Source organism: Chiloscyllium plagiosum, unplaced genomic scaffold (assembly GCF_037043375.1).
Source record: "Chiloscyllium plagiosum isolate Xiang-an unplaced genomic scaffold, Cpla_swu_hap1 HiC_scaffold_5, whole genome shotgun sequence".
Classification (NCBI taxonomy): Eukaryota; Metazoa; Chordata; class Chondrichthyes; order Orectolobiformes; family Hemiscylliidae; genus Chiloscyllium; species Chiloscyllium plagiosum.
Window position 1 is genome coordinate 81,532,620 of NW_028270143.1, and position 18,962 is coordinate 81,551,581.

Below are 18,962 nucleotides of genomic sequence, written 5' to 3' on the forward strand. Positions count from 1 at the left end.
TTTGATGATTCTCCATAATTTTTAAATTTCCCAATTCCTCCACATCAGAAAATCACCTCCAATTATGTTGTGACAGTAAAAGATTTGAACAGACTGTTTTCCAAGTTGACACTCAATCCCAAAAAAATTGGTTTCAAAGTTATACATTTCTGATCATAATCCATAATCAATAAGGATATAATTTAATATGCAGTAATGTATAGTTTTAGTTATGAAATATTTTAGGTAAAAGAAAACAGCAATGAAATTAATAATTCAAACCTGCAGCAGCAAGGAATGAGATGTAAGCAGACCAGCAGACCTTTTTGAATGCTGAGTGACCCATTCCTGCTCTTAATTCATATGTTCACATTTTGGACCCACCCTTGAAATCATCATTCATTGAAGTATGTAAATTGGGTCCACTTACTTTTATTTATGAGAATGGGGAACTCTATCTTTGGAGACTTATCAACTTTTCTGACATCTAATATCAGGTTACCATTTTATTTTCCTGAACACTATGGTGCCAAAAACTGTTTATCTTAAAACAATTATTTACATGATGCATAATTTAAAAACTTTGAATCTTACTGTGAAACTTTCAAAGACTAGCTGGCAATTTAAGTTATTCAATAACCTTTTTATGATGCAGAAAATTACGTCTTCAAGTCAAGGGGCAATAAAAATCTATTTTTGGCCGATTGTTGTCATAGTCTTAAGCAGTTAAACCATTGGCAGAGTATGAAGAAGTGGCACAAGTAGTGTGCAATTATTACAGCTGAGTGGAATTCACGATAAAGAAATGATTTCAGGCAAGAAAATCAAGTTTTTTGTGTTTGAAGTCCTTCAGTTTGCTGCTCTGTGTGTTCCAACAATTGTTGTTGCAGAGCGGTTTGCCTCCATTGTCATGGCAAAAGATAAACCTGCGGACTTAAAATCATATCAACTCATATTGGCCTGTTCAGTGGCTTATGTTGCATGTGTATCTTTGATTGTTTGGGTTCCAGTGAAGTTTCTGATGTTCAAGAAGCGCATTCTGTCCAAAGTGAAAGAATGGTATGTGTTTGGAAATCACTGTATTCAAATGTATGACACGCATTTTTAGAAAATATTTGGTATTTGTTGCATTATCCATTCCACAAATAATAATGAAAGGCAAATTCACAGGGAACTCACCATCTGAATCTTACCAACATATTTGGTTTCCTCTGAAGTGTTTGTTAGCCAAATGGATGAGAATCTTATATAAAAACTGAAAGAACTGCAGATGCTGTAAATTAGAAACAAAAACAGAAGTTGGTGGAAAAGCTCAGCAGGTCAGGCAGCAAAGAGAAATCAAAGTTAATGTTTTGGGTCCGATGACCCTTCCTCAGAGCCTTATGGTCTTTCACTTCTGGACATAGGTTTAAATCCCCATTAGTGGGATGAATGTTTTATTTTTCTGCTCACTATTAAAATAACCCAGTTCTGAGTCCAGAGTGAAAGCAATAGGTTCGTATGAAATTAAAAGTTTTAATTTCAGTACTTTCTTTTTCTGCACCATCTTAGATTTTGTTTTGCTGTTGAGGTTACTAGTTAGGTTTATTCTTTGCAAAAGGTAAGACAAATTTTGGTGTATACCTTCACCACGTAATCACTATCCTAGAATGTTTCATCTTGACATTAACTAAGAAGACAATGTTCTTTATAAAAGCAAATTACTGCGAATGCTGGAATCTGAAATTAAAAGAGAAGATGCTGGACAATCTCAGCAGGTCTGGCAGCATCTGTACAGTGAGAAAAGAGCTGACGTTTTGAGTCTAACTGATCCTTTGTCACAGCTTTGACAAAGGGTCAATTAGACTCAAAACATCAGCTCTTTTCTCTCCGGACAGATGCTGCCAGACCTGCTGAGATTTTCCAGATAATGTTCTTTGTTGTTTTAATTATGGACACTTTTACCATTTAAGTTATCCAGCTCGATACTAAACTTTAAATTATGGGTCTGTGTTATAGTCTGAGTTGTTCAATGAAAAGCTGGTTCATCATTTAATCTTCTGTGAGAAAATTGGCAGTTGTGTTGTCACATATCTATAATTAATGCAATTTAACAGTGGAATGCTTCAACATTATGTAAGAATGTAATTAAATCATTAAGGAGTTGCACTTTCTTTTAAAAAAATAGACTTTTCCTTTTATAGAAATAAATTTAAAAATCATAGGTTAACAATTTTGTAAGTAAGGCCTGTTCAAATCTAATAATGAGATAGTACATTGAAATTTGTGTTATCAAGTATATACTATGTTGCACTTTTTTTTGTTTATCTTACTCCATATTAAGCTTTAAGAAAGTTTAGGCAGATGAATTTAAAAAGTTGTGCTGTGAGAAATGTTTGTTCAAATTTATTAAAATTGCAGTCTTACCTTTTTTTAACAGTAAGATGTCAATAAAATTTATTGCAATTATCACACAGTAACAACTCTTTGCAATATACTGGAAACAATAATATTTTTCAGAGGATTTTATATTTGCATTTCAGGCAACCAGCTTTGCTTATGCATTTGATTTTCACCACGTTACCTTGCTTTGGGTTTATAATTGCTGGCTCTCAGGTAATGGATGCTAAATTGTTTTCATTATATTGTGCTGTTACCTAGAATTCAACCGCTTTCAAAAAATACATAGCAAACACATAAATTGCTGGAGAAACACAGCAAGCCAGGCAGCGTCTGTGGACAGAAAACAGAGTTAGTGTTTCAAGTCCAATTTCTTCAGAACCTTTCAGTGAAATAGGAAAACAACTGAATTCATGGTTGGAGGAATGGTTCTCTAGAGGACTCGGGTTTCCTGAGACATTCGATTCAGTCCTGGAAGACGTGCAACCTGGCTAGGCCAGATAAATTGTACCAAGAGAACACAGTGGGGTGGTATGATAGTTTAAACTGCTCCCAATAGAATTAATTTGCCGGGGTGTGGAAACAGGAAACTGTGAAACCAAGAGGTACAGAGATTTAGGACAACAAAGTAGAATTAAACTAGTAAAAAAGGCAAGTTCTTAAAAGGGGTCAAAGTAGCAGTAAAAGAGAATGGGATAATTGCAAATTAAATTTGTTTGACATTGATGTGTAATTGTGGTAAATAACATTGTAAACTGTAGATGCAGATCATCAGATGGAAATCACAACGTTGCAGCAACAATGGAGATTCATCAAAGGCAGGGCCAAGCACTAAATATTCCTAGGTACAATAGGGAAGAGAAGAATGGAAGAGGAAGTTGTAATGCTATAGGTGAATATAACAACAGTCAGGGTGGGGCAAAGAGAGAGAGTGTATTCAAGATAATTTTTTACAGCAGTATCTTTCCAGTCTAATAGGGCAGGAGGCATTTATGGATCTGGTTCTGGGGAATCAAGTGTCAGTAGAAGAATGTTTTGGGGACAATGATCATAGATTCTTAAGATTTGGGTATCTTAAGGCCATGAAATACAACAAGAATAATCTAGAGTAAAAAATAATTAATTAGGAGAGGGCAAACTTCAAAATGTTGTGATAACTGGGCTAGATAGATTGAAACCAGAGATTGGTAATAAAACTGCAGCAAAATAATGGGCTGCCTCTGGAGGAGATAGTTCAGATGCAGTCAACAGATGCTGGGATTAGATGAAAAAAGTGGTAGGGAATATGAAGAAGTAGAAAAAAAGGTGTACACAGTGGATGTCTGGTGGAATCTATGAGAACCAGATTAAATGTAAAAAGGTTCAGAGGGGAAGTAATAAAAAAAAGCATAAAACATAATAAGAAAAGACTGGCAGCTAACATGAAAGGGGATTCAGAAGTTATCTTTACACATTTAAAAAGTAAAATGCTATTAAAGGATGAATGGAGCTTATTAGGGATCTTAAAGTGGATTTATGTATGGAAGCGTGGATATGGCTGTTGTACTAAATGAATACTTTGCCCAAATAGTAATGGAAGAGGGGGTAGTCAAGACATGAATGGGCCTAAAATTGATAAAGTAGAGGTATTAGAAAGGCAAGTTGTACTTAAAATTAATAAGTCACCAGGTCCAGATGTGATGCGTTTAAAGATACTTAGGGAAATAAGGGTGAAATTTGTTTAGGTATTGGCCTTAATCTTTTAATCCTCTTTCGATATGGGTCTGCAAGAGGACTTGAGAATTGCAAATGTTACAGGTTTGTTCAAAAAAGTAAGCTTAGGATCAGGAACAACCGGCACATCAATCTTACCTCAGTGGGAAAGCTTTTCAGAAACAATAATTCAGTATAAAATAAACACACTCCTGGGTAACTGTGGATTAAAAATGCAAATGCTAATTTGTTAAGAACAACTCACACTTAACTGCTAACAAAAGCAAAATACTATAGATGCTGGAAATCTGAAATAAAAACACACAATGCTAGACTGTAAATCTTCAGTAGATCTGATGGCATCAGTAGAGAAAGAAACAGAGTTAACAATTTAGGTCCATAGAATTAGATGTAGGGTTACTGACCTGAAAAATTAACAAATATTTCTTTGCACAGATGCAACCTGGCATGCTGACTTTTTCTTCCTCTGATGTCTGTTTTAACCTTGCAGGTGATTCAGATACGGTAATAGTGAAAATTGATGAAAGTAACCTGGTTATGTGGTGAATATGGACATTCAAAGGGCATTTGATCAAATGTCACGTTACAGAATATCAACAGAGTTAAAATTAAACATACAGTAGCAGGTGATATGAAATTATAATATGAATTTATTCAAAGTTTGTGAGAAGATTTGTAGCTCGGGTGCTCGTTGTTGTGGTTCTGTTCGCCGAGCTGGAAGTTTTTGTGCAAACGTTTCGTCCCCTGTCTAGGTGACATCCTCAGTGCTTGGGAGCCTCCTGTGAAGCGCTTCTGTGGTGTTTCCTCCGGCATTTATAGTGGCCTGTCCCTGCCGGTTGTCAGTTTCAGCTGTCCGCTGTAGTGGCTGGTATATTGGGTCCAGGTCGATGTGTTTGTTGATGGAGTTTGTGGATGAGTGCCATGCTTCTAGGAATTCCCTGGCTGTTCTTTGTTTCGCTTGCCCTATAATTGTAGTGTTGTCCCAGTCAAATTCATGTTGCTTGTCGTCTACGTGTGTGGCTACTAGGGATAGCTGGTCGTGTTGTTTCGTGGCTAGTTGATGTTCGTGGATGCGGATCGTTAGCTGTCTTCCTGTTTGTCCTATATAGTGTTTTGTGCAGTCCTTGCATGGGAGTTTGTACACTACATTAGTTTTGCTCATGTTGGGTATCGGGTCCTTCGTTCTGGTGAGTCTGAGTGTGGCTGTTGGTTTGTGTGCTGTTATAAGTCCTAGTGGTCGCAGTAGTCTGAATGAATGAATTTATGAATTTTAAATTATGTGACAGAGAACATTGAGTACTAGTGAACATTTACTTTTGCATTGGAGGATGGGATGTTGTAGACTTTCCCAGGAGTTGATGTTATTGCTTCTACTTTTATCAATGACCTATATATGTGCACACAACAATTTCAGAACTTGTGGATGGCTCACAACTCAGGAACTTGAGCAGAATAGTGACTATTTCTAAAGGACATAGACAAACTGAGGGAAGAACAGACATTTGGCAGGTGAAATTTACTGGAGAGAAGTGTGACATCATACATCTTGATGGTGAGAATAAAGGAGAAGTTATAGAAATAAAAGTTACAATTCGAACACCAGATCAGTGGTACCTGCCCAAAGTATAGATGGTAGCAATATAAGTTACAAAAGCATTTGGGATCTTGAGTTTTCTAATAAATGGAATAAAATACAAAAACAAAGAAGTTAAGATTAATATGTTAAAAACAATGGTCTGGCCTCAAATGGAGTGTTATATCCAGTTCCTGAAGGATATATCTGCTCGATAAAATAAACTTGCGTTTCACCACTTTGAGGAAGACTAAGGGACATTGAAGTTACTAATTTATAATACGGTATGCAATATTGTCATGGCTATATTTGCTATTACATTTGTTTGTGTTGAGCCAAAGAGACAAAATATTGTCGGTTTCATCTCCGATATGGTCTAATCTCATCTTGATCGATAAAGCTATTAAAATTAGGGAGTGGGAACAGAGAGTGAAGTTAAGAAGGGTATTATTCCTGGATATAACCTGATGATGACACGATCATACTTAACTGTGCAACACAAATTTGGTGAGATATTAGACGGCTTCAGAAGAAAACTTTCAAGATCTATTTGTGGGCAGGTATTAGTAATTTTACATAAGGGAGATTAAACTTTAAAGCTTGTTCTTTTTAGAAAAGCAGTAAATTTTACACAATATTCTGCCATACATTATAGACAACATTACAATTAAATCAAGAATTTCAGACAGATTACATCATCATTTATTGAAGAAATGTCTTACAGGCACATGGCTTGGCAATTGCTTCAACGCTTTCTGCTGATTTACATTTCTTTCTTCAAAAGGTACAGTCCGGCTTAACCAACATCAAAACATTTTCGGATCTTCCTGTGTCCCTGGTCTTAATGTGCTTGATTATTGTGAATATCATTGAAAACCTGCGTAAGTGGCAGCTGACTGGAAACATTGATGGTAAGCAACTGTCAGGTCATTTGCCTGATTAGCTTTGGTTACAAAAACAGCCCATGTCTTTCTAATACCAATGAATTATCTTACTTGGTACAATTGTTGGCCATAAAACCTGTGAAAGAGAATTTCATTCAGATGGACCGTTCCAGTTTCCAACAACTTTCGGAGTGAAATGTTTTTCCTTATGACCTTCTGGATCCTTTAACAATGATTTTGAATCTATTACTTTTGGAGAAAATGTGTTTTTGCACAGTAGATAGAATGAAAATATTATCATCTGGAACACCTCTTCACCTTTTCTGTTCCAAAGAAAAATTTAACCTATTCCCAACCTCCCCTGATAACTTTTAAATCCATCATTCCTGGTAAAATCCTAAAGGCCTCCCATGAAGATTTTAAGATTTTATATTTTTCATGAAATTTGGGACTGTCCACAATATCACAGTGATGCTAACCAGTAACTTTTAAAGGCTGATCTAACCCCAAGTAACTATAAGAATTTGATCAACTTAGCTACTCTGTATGTCACCTTTTAAGGATTTGTGGATATAAACACCAAAATCCCTCAACCCATTTTTATTTTTCAAAACAGTACCATTCAGAGTAAAGTGTCATAACATCTTTATCTGCCCAAAGGGCATCATTTGTCACAGTGAACTCCATTTTCTGCACATTTCACCATCTTAAAGCTTATGACTGTCCATATCAATATCTATTACTTCCCATGTTTTGCATCATTTGCAAACTTCATATTATTGCACCTGACTCTGAGTTGTTTATACAAGTCGAAAAGTATAACCCATCCTTAGGGAACAACACTGCAAGCCAATTAGAATATGGTAAACATTAACCCAGCATAATCGTTTGCATCTTGCCAGTGAACAAATTTTATGACCGTACTTGCTTCTTGATTCCACTGTCTTCCATCTTATTGAGATTCTGATGTGGCACTTTGTCAAATACTGTTCAAAATTTCATATGTACAACATATTACACTTCAGTAACCAAGTTTCTGTTATTCCTTCAAGAGAATGTGGCATTGCAAGTTAAGCCAATGTTTATTGTCCATCCCTAACCGCCCTAACAATTTAACAAACTTAAAACATTAGTGACCTTCCAGTTCTTCAGCATTACTCATTTATCCAATAAGGATTGAAGAATTATGTCCAATGCCTGTTATTATGGCCTTTGCTTCTGTATACACTCTACCTGGATGATGTGACTCATCAACGTTAAGTAATGCGAATCTTTTGAGTACACCTCTTTTGCTATCCTATCTATTACTTGCCACTCCTGTTTACTGTAATGTTCACAAGACCCCTTTTCTTGGTGAAGACAGATACAGAATACTTATTTTTAAGACTTCTGTCATATCTTTTGCCTCTACATGAGGATTTCCCTTTGGATTCATAATGGCCAATCTCTTTCCTAGCTGGCTGCTTAAAATTTGTAAGCCATGACGATAGCATAGTGTTACTGAACTAATGATCCTGAGAATGCTTTTGAGGTATTGGGCAGGATTTTCTGGACCCACCCAGGTCTTTTCAAAGGCCAGATAGGGAAACTTAATTGGGCAGGAGTCAAAATTTAGTTTGCTGTCAATATGAGGTTTTGCTCAGAACCTTTCAGGAGTGTCAGGTTTGCTACCTTTATTGTTGGAACCTGTTTTGCATTCATTAGCAAAGTTATGGATAGTCTTTAACTTATGGATAGTCCCAGTCCATTGGAATGATGTTCATAGGCAAAAGCTTGGGAGCCAAAATCAGGATCATCTCATGAAATATCTCAGTCACGTACAGTTTGGCTTGTTGATGTTACACATTTACAGTATTAAGAATTAAGCATAGCTGACGAGTGGCCATACTGATAAGGACGAATATGGTGAACTGCTAGTAAATATTAAAAGAATTGGAACATGGTTTCCAATCAGGATTGATGTGAAATACTACGTTTGTCGACCAAAGGAAAACAATATGTTTAACAGAATAATTTACTTTTAATTCATTTCTTGGACTTTGACATTGCTGGCTGGACCAACATTTATTGCCTGTCCCGAGTTGCCCCTGAGAAGGTAGTGATGAGATGCCTTCTTGAACCACTGTAAGTTGACCCACAATGTCCTTAAGGAGGGAATTACAGGAGTTTGACCCCACAAATGTTATGGAATGGTGATACATTTCCAAGTCAGGATAGTGAGTGGCTTGGAGGGCACTTACAGGGTGATGTTCCCAAGACCCTGCTGCCCTTGTCCTTCTAGATGGAAGTGGTCGTGGGTTTGGAAAGTGCTGTCTAAGGATCTTTGCTGAGGTTCATCCTGCTTTCAAGCTTACTTCCACCTGTTAACTCCTAAAAAACAAAATTCTGCCCAGGGGTTCAATTCCCATTGTGGTAGCTGTAAAATTTAAATTCAATCAATGAAATAAATCTGGAATTTGAAAAAAGGTGCCCAAATATTTGATCATCTTAAAACTCATCTGGTTCATCAATGTTGTTTAAGGAAGGAAACCTTCCATCCTTTTCTGTTCTGGCCCATCTGTGACTCCAGACCTATAGTCATTTGATCGATTCTTTGCTGCATACCAAAATGAATGTGAGAAAGGGATAGTATTGATATTGATAAACTCTCCTCACTAGTATCTGGTGACATGCCCGGATTTGGCGAACTGTCCAACACTAATCAAGCCACAGCCAAATACTCATACTCTCAGAAATATATCGTGGGGCCAATATCCCAGATTCCTTTGTGTGACAAGATTGTGTGACAAATTGGCATATTAGGGAGGGAGTAACCCTGGAAGTACTCAACATTTATTCTGAATCTAATGAAATCTCATAACATTAGGTCAAATCTAGGAAAGGAATCATCCTGCTATCAACTTTAAGTGAAAAATTTGCTTCTACATTACAAAACACTTGGAAAATGCACTGAGAATGGCTCGGGTGCAAAATGTACTCTGATGAGGACTTCACTGTCAAAAGGTATCTCAGTGGTACCTTAACAGCACATTGTCATATTATCTGGAGAAAAGGCTGAGAGGATAAACACAAGGAAATAGCTACTTAACCCTGGCCTTACTGTCATACATGCATGTTCATGACAGTGTTGTAACATGTGACTACTTCTCTGTCATTGTGGAGATGAAGTTCCATCTTTATACTGAGGATGCCCTCTGTCATCTTGTATCACTTTATCACAGGGCTAAATGGTGTAGAAACAGATCAGATCTTGGAGTTTACAATTGGGCATCTATGAAAGCCTGTATGTCATCAGCAGCTTCAGAATTGTATTCAACCACATTTTGTGACCCCATTGTCTGACATATCCCCGCACAGTGGCTCAGTGGTTAGCACTGCTGCCACACAGCGCCAGGGACCCAGGTTCGATTCCAGCCTGTGTGGAGTTTTCACATTCTCCCCATGTCTGCATGGGTTTCCTCTGGGTGCTCTATTTCCTCCCACAATCCAAAGATGTGCAGGTTAGGTGAATTAGCCAAGCTAAATTGCCCATAGTGTTCAGGGATGTGTAGGTTAGGTACATTAGTCAGGGGTAAATGTGGAATAACAGGGTAGGGAATGGGTTTGGATGGAATACTCTTCAGAGGGTCGGTGTGGACTTGTTGAGCCAAAGGGCCTGTTTCCACATCTGGGGATTCTATGTGCCATTATCAGCATGCCAGGGGAGTGGATCCTGGTTCAGTGAGATGTTTAAGAGAACATACCAGAACCACCACTAGGTTTACCTGAAAATGAAGTGCTGACCTGATTAAGCTACACCATTATGCATGCATGTTAAACAGTGGAAACAGCACATGGTGGACAGTGCTAAGTAATCCCACAACCAAATGATCCAATTGAAAATCTGCAGTGCTGCGATATCCAATCATGAATTGTAATAAATAAAAAAAAAATTAACAACTAACAGGAAGCGGATGGTCCACAAATAACTCTAACCTGTGGATGATAGTGCTCAGTCAGTGCAAAACGAATGGTTGAAACCTTTGTAGCTATCTTCAGCCAGAAGTACTGACAGAATAATCCATTTCAGCAAATGATTGCCATCAACTGTTTCAATTCACTCCCCATAACATGAAACAGCTGAGTGCACTGGGAAAGACTGCAGACCCCAACAGACATTTTCTCTGTACCGCTGAACCCATACTTCAGCCGTTCCAGTGCAGCACTGGCAGGGGCATGACTGTCCAGTCTATAAAATACAGAATAAATCCAATCCAGCCACTCACCAATGCCCTATAAAACTGTAACAAAACATTCTGACTTTTATATTCCATTCACTTTGCAACAAATACCAATATTTCATTTTCCTTCAAAATTACTTTCTGTACTTGTGTACTAATATTTCATGATTCGTGTAGTCGGACACCAAGTGCATCTACCTCAGAGCTCTATTGTCAATCAATCAAATCAGCAAGGATTTATTTTTCAAGCAAGTTATTTCATTGATGCACAGTAATATGATAAAATGTCACATATATTGCAAGATCCTCTACATTATATGAAGATCATATGATTAATAGATTCTAGAGTGGATGGCCTGTGGATGTCCTGTGTTTGGAATAGAATTCCCATGGTAATTTGAGAGGGAGGTTACAGAAAGGATATAATTTTTGCTAGAATTTCAAGGTATTTAATTGTAGAAGCTCATGCGACTCCCTTAGATAATTCAATAGTGATAACAATTTTCATTGTGTTTGCAGTGCTGACTTTCTTGCTATAACACTGATTAGATGTTCAGAGCTTGCATGGTTTGGGTACATGGCTCATATGGCAACCAGCTACTTTTCTAACTTCTGAACAGACAGAGCATTGTTTTCCATATTCTAGACTATTAATAAGACCCTGCTAATATCCAAATCATTTATTAACTGCCGCAATCAGTGATGAGGATTTTTAAAAATTGGTTCATGGGATGTGGGCAATGCATTTGATGGCTGATTCTGGTTGCTCTTGAGAATGTAGTGGTGAACTGCCTTCCTGAACTGTTCCAGGCCTTGGAGCAAGTACACCCCCAGTACTGTTTGGAAGGAAGTTTCAGAATTTTGGCCCAACAGGAAAGTTGGAACAGCAGTATAGTTAGTCAAGACAGGAGTGTATGTGGTTTGAAGGGGAAATCGCAGGTGCTGGTTGTCAACGCCACTGTTGCTAGGTGGTAGTGTTCATGTGTTTGGAAGGACACTTACTTGAGGAACTCCCACAGAAATATATGGAGCTGAAATTACAGATCTACAACAATCATAATCACCTTCCTTTGTGCCAAACAACACCAGAGAAGTTTCCCTCTGATTCCCATTGACACTACTTTTGTTAGGAGTTCTTGATGCCGTACTTGGTCAAATGTGGCCTTGATGTCAAGGAAGTTGCTCTCACCTCATCTCTGGAGTCCAGCTCACTTGTCCATGTTCGATGCTTTAGTAAGGTCAAAACAAGAGGTTTCAAGTATAGGACCAAGGATATCTTGCTACAATTATACAGGGCATTGGTGAGGCCCCACCAGAATATTGTGTGCAGTTTTCACCTCCTTATCTGAGGAAGGATGTTCTTGTTATAGAGAAAATGCAGGAAAACTTTTACTGAATTGTTTCCTGGGATGACAGGACAGGAGTATGAGGGGAGATTGAGTTGGTTAGGATTGAATTCACTGGAGTTTAGGTGGGATCTCATAGAAACCTATGTAATTCTAACAGGTGTAGACAGATTAGATGCAGGAAGGGTGTTCCTGATGGTGAGGGAGTCCAAAACCAGGGGTCAAATTTTAAAGATGGGGGCAAACCTTTTAGGAGTGAGTTGAAGAGAAATTTCTTCATCTAGAGAGTGGTGAGCCTGTGGAATTCACAGAGAAAATGGTTCAGGCCAAAACATGGTGTTTTCAAGAAGGAGGTAGACATTGCTCTGGTGGCTAAAGGGATCAAGGGGTATGGGGGAGGGCAGGATGAGGGTATTGAGCTGGATGATCAACCATGATCATATTGAATAGCAGAGGATGTTTGAAGGGTTGAATGCCTATTTGCTACCATCTTCCATGTTTATGTGAACTCCTGAACTGAGTGGCCCTGGTTAGAACTCCTAAGTGGAGAAAGTGAGGTCTGCAGATGCTGGAGATCAGAGCTGAAAATGTGTTGCTGGAACAGCGCAGCAGGTCAGGCAGCATCCAGGGAACAGGATAATTGACGTTTCGGGCCTGAAAAAGGGCTTATGCCCGAAATGTCGATTCTCCTGTTCCCTGGATGCTGCCTGACCCGCTGCGCTGTTCCAGCAACACATTTTCAGCTTAGAACTCCTAAGTGTCAGTGAGCGGCAATTGCTAGGCAAATGCTACTTTATAGCACTGTTGATGACACCTTCCATCACTTTGCTGATGATTGACAACAGACTGATGGGGTGGTACTTGGCTGGGTAGGATCTCTCCTGCCTTTTGTATAGGATATACCTCACAATTCTCCAAATGGTGAGGTGGAAGCCACAGTTGTAGCTGTAATGAAACAGTTTGACCAGGGGTGTGGCAAATTATGGAGTATACGTCTTCATTACTATTGCTGGAATGTTGTTAGCGTTCACTGTATCCAGCAACTTCAGCCATTCCTTGACATCAGGCGGAGTGAATTGAATTGACTGAAGACTGACATCTCTGATGTTTGGGACCTCTGAAGGATGCTGAGATGGATTATCCACTTGGTACTTCTAGCTGATGATTACTGAAAATGCTTCAGCCTTATTTTTTTCACCGACGTGATGGGCTTTCCTATCATTGCGGGAATATTTATGCAGTGAGTTGGTCTGTCTATCATCATTGATGACTAAATGTGTTTGGATTGCACAGAGTTTAGATCTTATCTATTAGTTGTGGAATCACTTTGCTCTATCACTTGCTTTTATGCTGTTCTGCTTTTTGACATACAAAATTTTGTTGGTAAAATTCTAGAATCCAACATTAAGGATGAAGTTTCTAAATTCTTGGGAGAGCAGGGTCGAAATTAGAACATGTCAACATGGATTTAGTAAGGGGAGGTCGTGCCTGACAAACCTGTTGGAATTCTTTGAAGAGGTGACAAGTAGGTTAGACCAGGGAAACCCAGTGGATGTGGTCTATCTAGACTTCCAAAAGGCCTTTGATAAGGCACCACACGGGAGGCTGCTGAGCAAGGTGAGGGCCCATGGTATTTGAGGTGAGCTACTGGTATGGATTGAGGATTGGCTGTCTGACAGAAGGCAGAGAGTTGGGATAAAAGGTTCTTTTTCAGAATGGCAGCCGGTGACAAGCGGTGTCCCGCAGGATTCAGTGTTGGGGCCGCAGCTGCTCACGTTATATATTAATGATCTGGATGAAGGGACTGGGGGCATTCTAGCGAAGTTTGCCGATGATACAAAGTTAGGTAGACAGGCAGGTAGTACTGAGAAAGTGGGGAGGCTGCAGAAGGATCTAGACAGTTTGGGAGAGTGGTCCAGGAAATGGCTGATGGAATTCAATGTGAGCAAATGCGAGCTCTTGCACTTCAGAAAAAAGAATACAAGCATGGACTACTTTCTAAACGGTGAGAAAATTCATAAAGCCAAAGTACAAAGGGATCTGGGAGTGCTCGTCGAGGATTCTCTACAGTTAAACATGCAGGTTGAGTCCGTGACTAAGAAATCGAATGCAATGTTGTCATTTATCTCGAGAGGGGTGGAATATAAAAGCACCGTTGTGCTACTGAGACATTATAAAGCTCTGGTTAGGCCCCATTTGGAGTACTGTGTCCAGTTTTGGTCCCCACACCTCAGGAAGGACATACTGGTACTGGAGCGTGTCCAGCGGAGATTCACACGGATGATCCCTGGAATGGTAGATCTAACATACGAGGAACGGCTGAGGATCCTGGGATTGTATTCATTGGAGTTTAGAAGATTAAGGGGAGATCTAATAGAAACTTACAAGATAATACATGGTTTGGAGAGGGTGGACGCTAGGAAATTGTTTCCGTTAGGCGAGGAGACCAGGACCCGTGGACACAGCCTTAGAATTAGAGGAGGTAAATTCAGAACAGAAATGCGGAGACATTTCTTCAGCCAGAGAGTGGTGGGCCTGTGGAATTCATTGCCGCAGAGTGCAGTGGAGGCCAGGATGCTAAATGTCTTCAAGGCAGAGATTGATAAATTCTTGATGTCACAAGGAATTAAGGGCTATGGGGAGAATGCGGGTAAGTGGAGTTGAAATGCCCATCAGCCATGATTGAATGGCGGAGTGGACTCGATGGGCCGAATGGCCTTACTTCCATGCCTATGTCTTATGCCTTATGGTCTAAATTTGTTTTGTAGACATTTTTTAGGTATTTCTGTTGTTTCTCAGGTATGCCCTCATGCAGTCTTCATTGAACCAGGGTTGATCCATTGGCTTGATGGCAATGGTAGAGTAGGGGATGTGCTGGGCCCTGAGGTTGCAGACTGTGTTAGGGTACAATTCTTCTGCTGCTCACGGCCCACAGCGTCTCATTGATGCCCGGTTTTGAGCTGTTAGATCTGCCTGAAGTCTAGCAGCAATGTCCTTTCAGATTGGTCCAGCTTGGTCAGTAGTGCTGCTGCCAAGCCACTCTTGGTAGACTTTGAATTCACCCACCCAGAATCCCTTCTGTATCATTGACACCTTCTGTGCTTCCTCCAAGTGTTTATTAATCTTGAGTATTTCCAATTCATCAGCTGAGGGGGACGGTATGTGACAATCACCAGGAGATTACTTTGCTTATGTTTGACCTTATGCTGTGGGACTTCATGGAGTCCAGAGTCAAGGTTCAGAACTGCTGGGGCAGCTCTCTCCAGACTGTACACAGCTGTGCTGCAGTTTTTGCTGGATCTGACCTGCTGGTGGGACAGGCCACATCCATGGATGGTGATGGTGGGGTCTGGGTCATTGTAAAGTATGAATCCATGAGTATGACTAAGGCCAGGCTGTTGCTTGACTAGTCTGTAAGATAGCTCTTATTTTGACACATGTTCCCAGATGTTAGTAAGAAAGACTTTGCAATTGTCATTTCCAGTGCCTTAGTTGATGCAAGTGACCTGCCCAGTTTTGTTCCTTTTTTTGAGACTTTTTTTTCAGTTGAGACAACTGAATGGCTTGCCAGGCTTCTTAAGAGGACAGGTGACAGTCAAGCACATTGTTGTTGGTCTGGAGTCACATGTAGGCCAGATCAGGTAAGGATGGTGGTTTTCCCTCCCTAAAGTATACTGGTGTACAAGATGGGGTTTAAGACAATCGACAATGGTTTCATGGACATCATTAGATTTTAATTCCAAGTCTTTATTGAATTCAAATTATACCATTTGACACAGTGGAATTCAAGTCGGGGCCCCAGAACATTAAAAAGAGAAAAATGAATATTATTTTTCACTTGCATTTCATCGCATTACAAATGGTGATGGTCTCAGATGCATCAAGTTGAAATTATACTGTACAGTTGTTAAAGCCTATTTGTTTTATTGCAGTTCATTTCATAGTTACATGTGTTTATTGTGCTCCCAAGGTAATTGTAGAGATGATGTTGTTGCTTCCACTGGAACTGTGCTCACAAAGATGGAACAAATCTCAACTGTTTCGACGCAGCAGAAAAGAGCACATGAAGAAAACCAGGCACCTACAAGAGTGACAGAAAATGAGTTTGCTTCATCTGCGGCACAAAATAAATCTCATAGTGTGTTTCAGTCAAGTGTGTTTTCAGAAATTGCTGAACACAACATGTTTGAACACAACATTCCAAAATCTCTTAAAGTTTTAGCAGTGAATGATTACAGAGCTGAAATATTTGTAATGAGTATTGTTAATTGGTTGGATACCGTAGAGCTTGTGAGAGTAGCAGGCCTTCAAGCTGTGATCATAACAGGATGGGTTTACCCTATATACATATTCAGCTTTTTTTCACTACTAAGAATTATTTTACATTCAGCAAATCCACTTTTACCTTTGTTGACAATTGCATTGCAGGATTTCCCATTCTTTCTTATTCGCATTAGTTTAATTGGAGTCATGGGTTTTGTAACTCCAGTCTTATACCCATTAAAAAATATTATTGTTGTCGCTACGTTTATTTATTTCAACTATGTGTCAAAAGCTAAGTGCTTCAGGCATACACAACGATTTTAAAAATTGCAACACAATTGTTTAATTCTATGATTTTATATTTATTGTACTGTTGTATTCATACAGTTCTAAAACAAAATGATTTTATTCGGTTGCTTTGTGGTTTGGAATGTGTGGTGACATTAAGTAGTGCAGCATTTGTTCAATTCATGAATTCTCACTCTCCAGTTGTGAGAAGGAGCTGAACACACCAGTGTCTCCCCAAAGCCAAAAGGAAAATTGAAGTGAGATATTATTGTGTTCGGTTTAATTTTTTTTCATGATCGTAAGTATTTTCTGTAATTGTCATTGATTGAATTCAGTTGCTTTTTGCTATCTTCTACAATATGAGTCCACATATAATATTGCTGAGAAACATGACCTGTAAAGGTAATGTTTGAAGAATGAAGCAATAGGATAATAGCTCACTTGAGATAGATAGGTAGCTCTTCCCGCTCAAAGAAACAATTAGTTGTGACAGGGATTACCTTTTGAAAAGCTGTTGTAGTTCTAGTGAAAACCTTGGCCCAGTTTCTTTGCCATAGAAAGCGAGGATGTACCAGATCCTGCGCTGCTCTGTTGATCTGGCAGTCCCATCATGTTAGGGCAGTCACAATTGGATTGTGCTGGTCACATGACCAGAATGCCTAATGCTTGCTTACTAGTGTGGATCTTCAATGGAGAGCTTGAGGATGAAATGTGCTTTCTGTTGGTTAAATAAAGTGCCACAGGAATATTCTCAAGGGTATACTGAGGAGTTTTACTGTTGACTTTGTGTGTTGCAAGAAGCTCCCAGGATCATTATAGATCTTATAACCATGCAAACAATGGTGCAGCCTTCATTGCAACAAAGCTCATGTCAGAAACAGAGAGGATATTCAAGCACAGAAAATCCTGAGCCAATAACTCATCCAAACCTCTGCAGTCCATTGTTTACTATTTTATTTGCAACAGAACCTTCCGGGGTAAAACTCTGACTGACCAGTCATGTACTGAACCACCAGAACCTGACTAAACCCCTTAGCTGATGGGCCTGGTCATCTTTGTCCCAGAGGAATTGGTATTTCCATTTGTAAGTGAGTGATTATTCATATCACAGTTCATCATGGATCATATCCTATTAAATACTTGTTTATTTTATGTATTTTGTATGCTTAAGATCTACAATGATATTATTCATCTGGACAAATTGTACATACTCCAAAAAAGTGGAAATAAAAACAAATTTCCAAAACATTACACCTGTCTTCCATTTTGTTTTTCGAACTGCATACAGTTCATCAATATGCTTTTCTGAACCAGTTTACACCAGCCTTTTGCTCTTCCAGTTGTGGGTCCTCACTCTAAACAATGTCACCTTCTAAAAGTACTATCCACTTGCTGGTGGATCAAATGGCAAAAATTGAAAGGAATATTTTATGGTCAATCTAGCTCATTTTATACTATCAATGCACCATTTTACTTGAGAAACACTTCAGTAGCAAACGTGAGTGGGAGTCATGGCTGTTGTTGCCTCTCTTTACTCCAAGATCACATGTCCTCCTATATCAGTTAAGCGATGATCATACAACACACAAAGAATAAGCCATTCAGCTCCTCAAGCTAGCTCCATCATTAAAATAGATCAGCTCCCTCAACCCTCACTTGCTCATTATCAATCATGATCTTCAGTTAACAAAAATTAGCATAATACAAAAACCAACCAAGGAACTTCCTTGATCTATATAGGAGTTAACTGTCAGATAAATTGTGTGTTATTAACACTTCACTGTCTACCAGCAATTATTATCTTCCACTGACTCTCCAGAGCTCCGTAGATTGATTTTGAAATTCACAGCCTCTCATTCAAACTCTTCCCTGAATTCATCCTTCCACAAAGACCAATAAAACACCTTCTGGAATGATATGTTATGAGAAGTCACTATCATCTTGTGTAATCAAAATGTAGAGGTCCCAGCACTGATCCTTGTGGCACTCCACTGGTCACCGGCCTCCAGTCTGAAAAACAACCCTCCACCACCACCCTCTGTCTTCTACCTTTGAGCCAGTTCTGTATCCAATGGCTAGTTCTCCCTGTATTCCATGAGATCTAACATTGCTAATCAGTCCACATAGATCACATCTACCGCTCTGCCCTCATCAACCCCCTTGGTTATTTCCTCAAAAAACTCAATCAAGTTTGTGAGACATGATTTCCCATGCACAAAGCCATGTTGACTATCCCTAATCAGTCCTTGCCTTTCCAAATACATGTACATCTTGTCCCTCAGGATTCCCTCCAATAACTTGCCCATTACTGACGTCA

The 18,962-nt window shown here is 39.1% G+C and overlaps 1 protein-coding gene across 1 annotated transcript; it reads left to right on the forward strand.

Annotated features, from left to right (window-relative positions):
* Positions 1 to 742: 742 nt before the first annotated feature.
* On the forward strand, positions 743 to 17,890 carry LOC122550301 (transmembrane protein 236-like). The gene is made up of 4 exons (XM_043691039.2): positions 743 to 1,038; positions 2,502 to 2,574; positions 6,429 to 6,555; positions 16,065 to 17,890. Exons 1-4 carry the CDS (start codon positions 785 to 787, stop codon positions 16,679 to 16,681), a joined length of 1,071 nt encoding a protein of 356 aa, XP_043546974.1. The 5' UTR covers positions 743 to 784; the 3' UTR covers positions 16,682 to 17,890.
* The last annotated feature ends 1,072 nt before the right edge of the window (positions 17,891 to 18,962 follow it).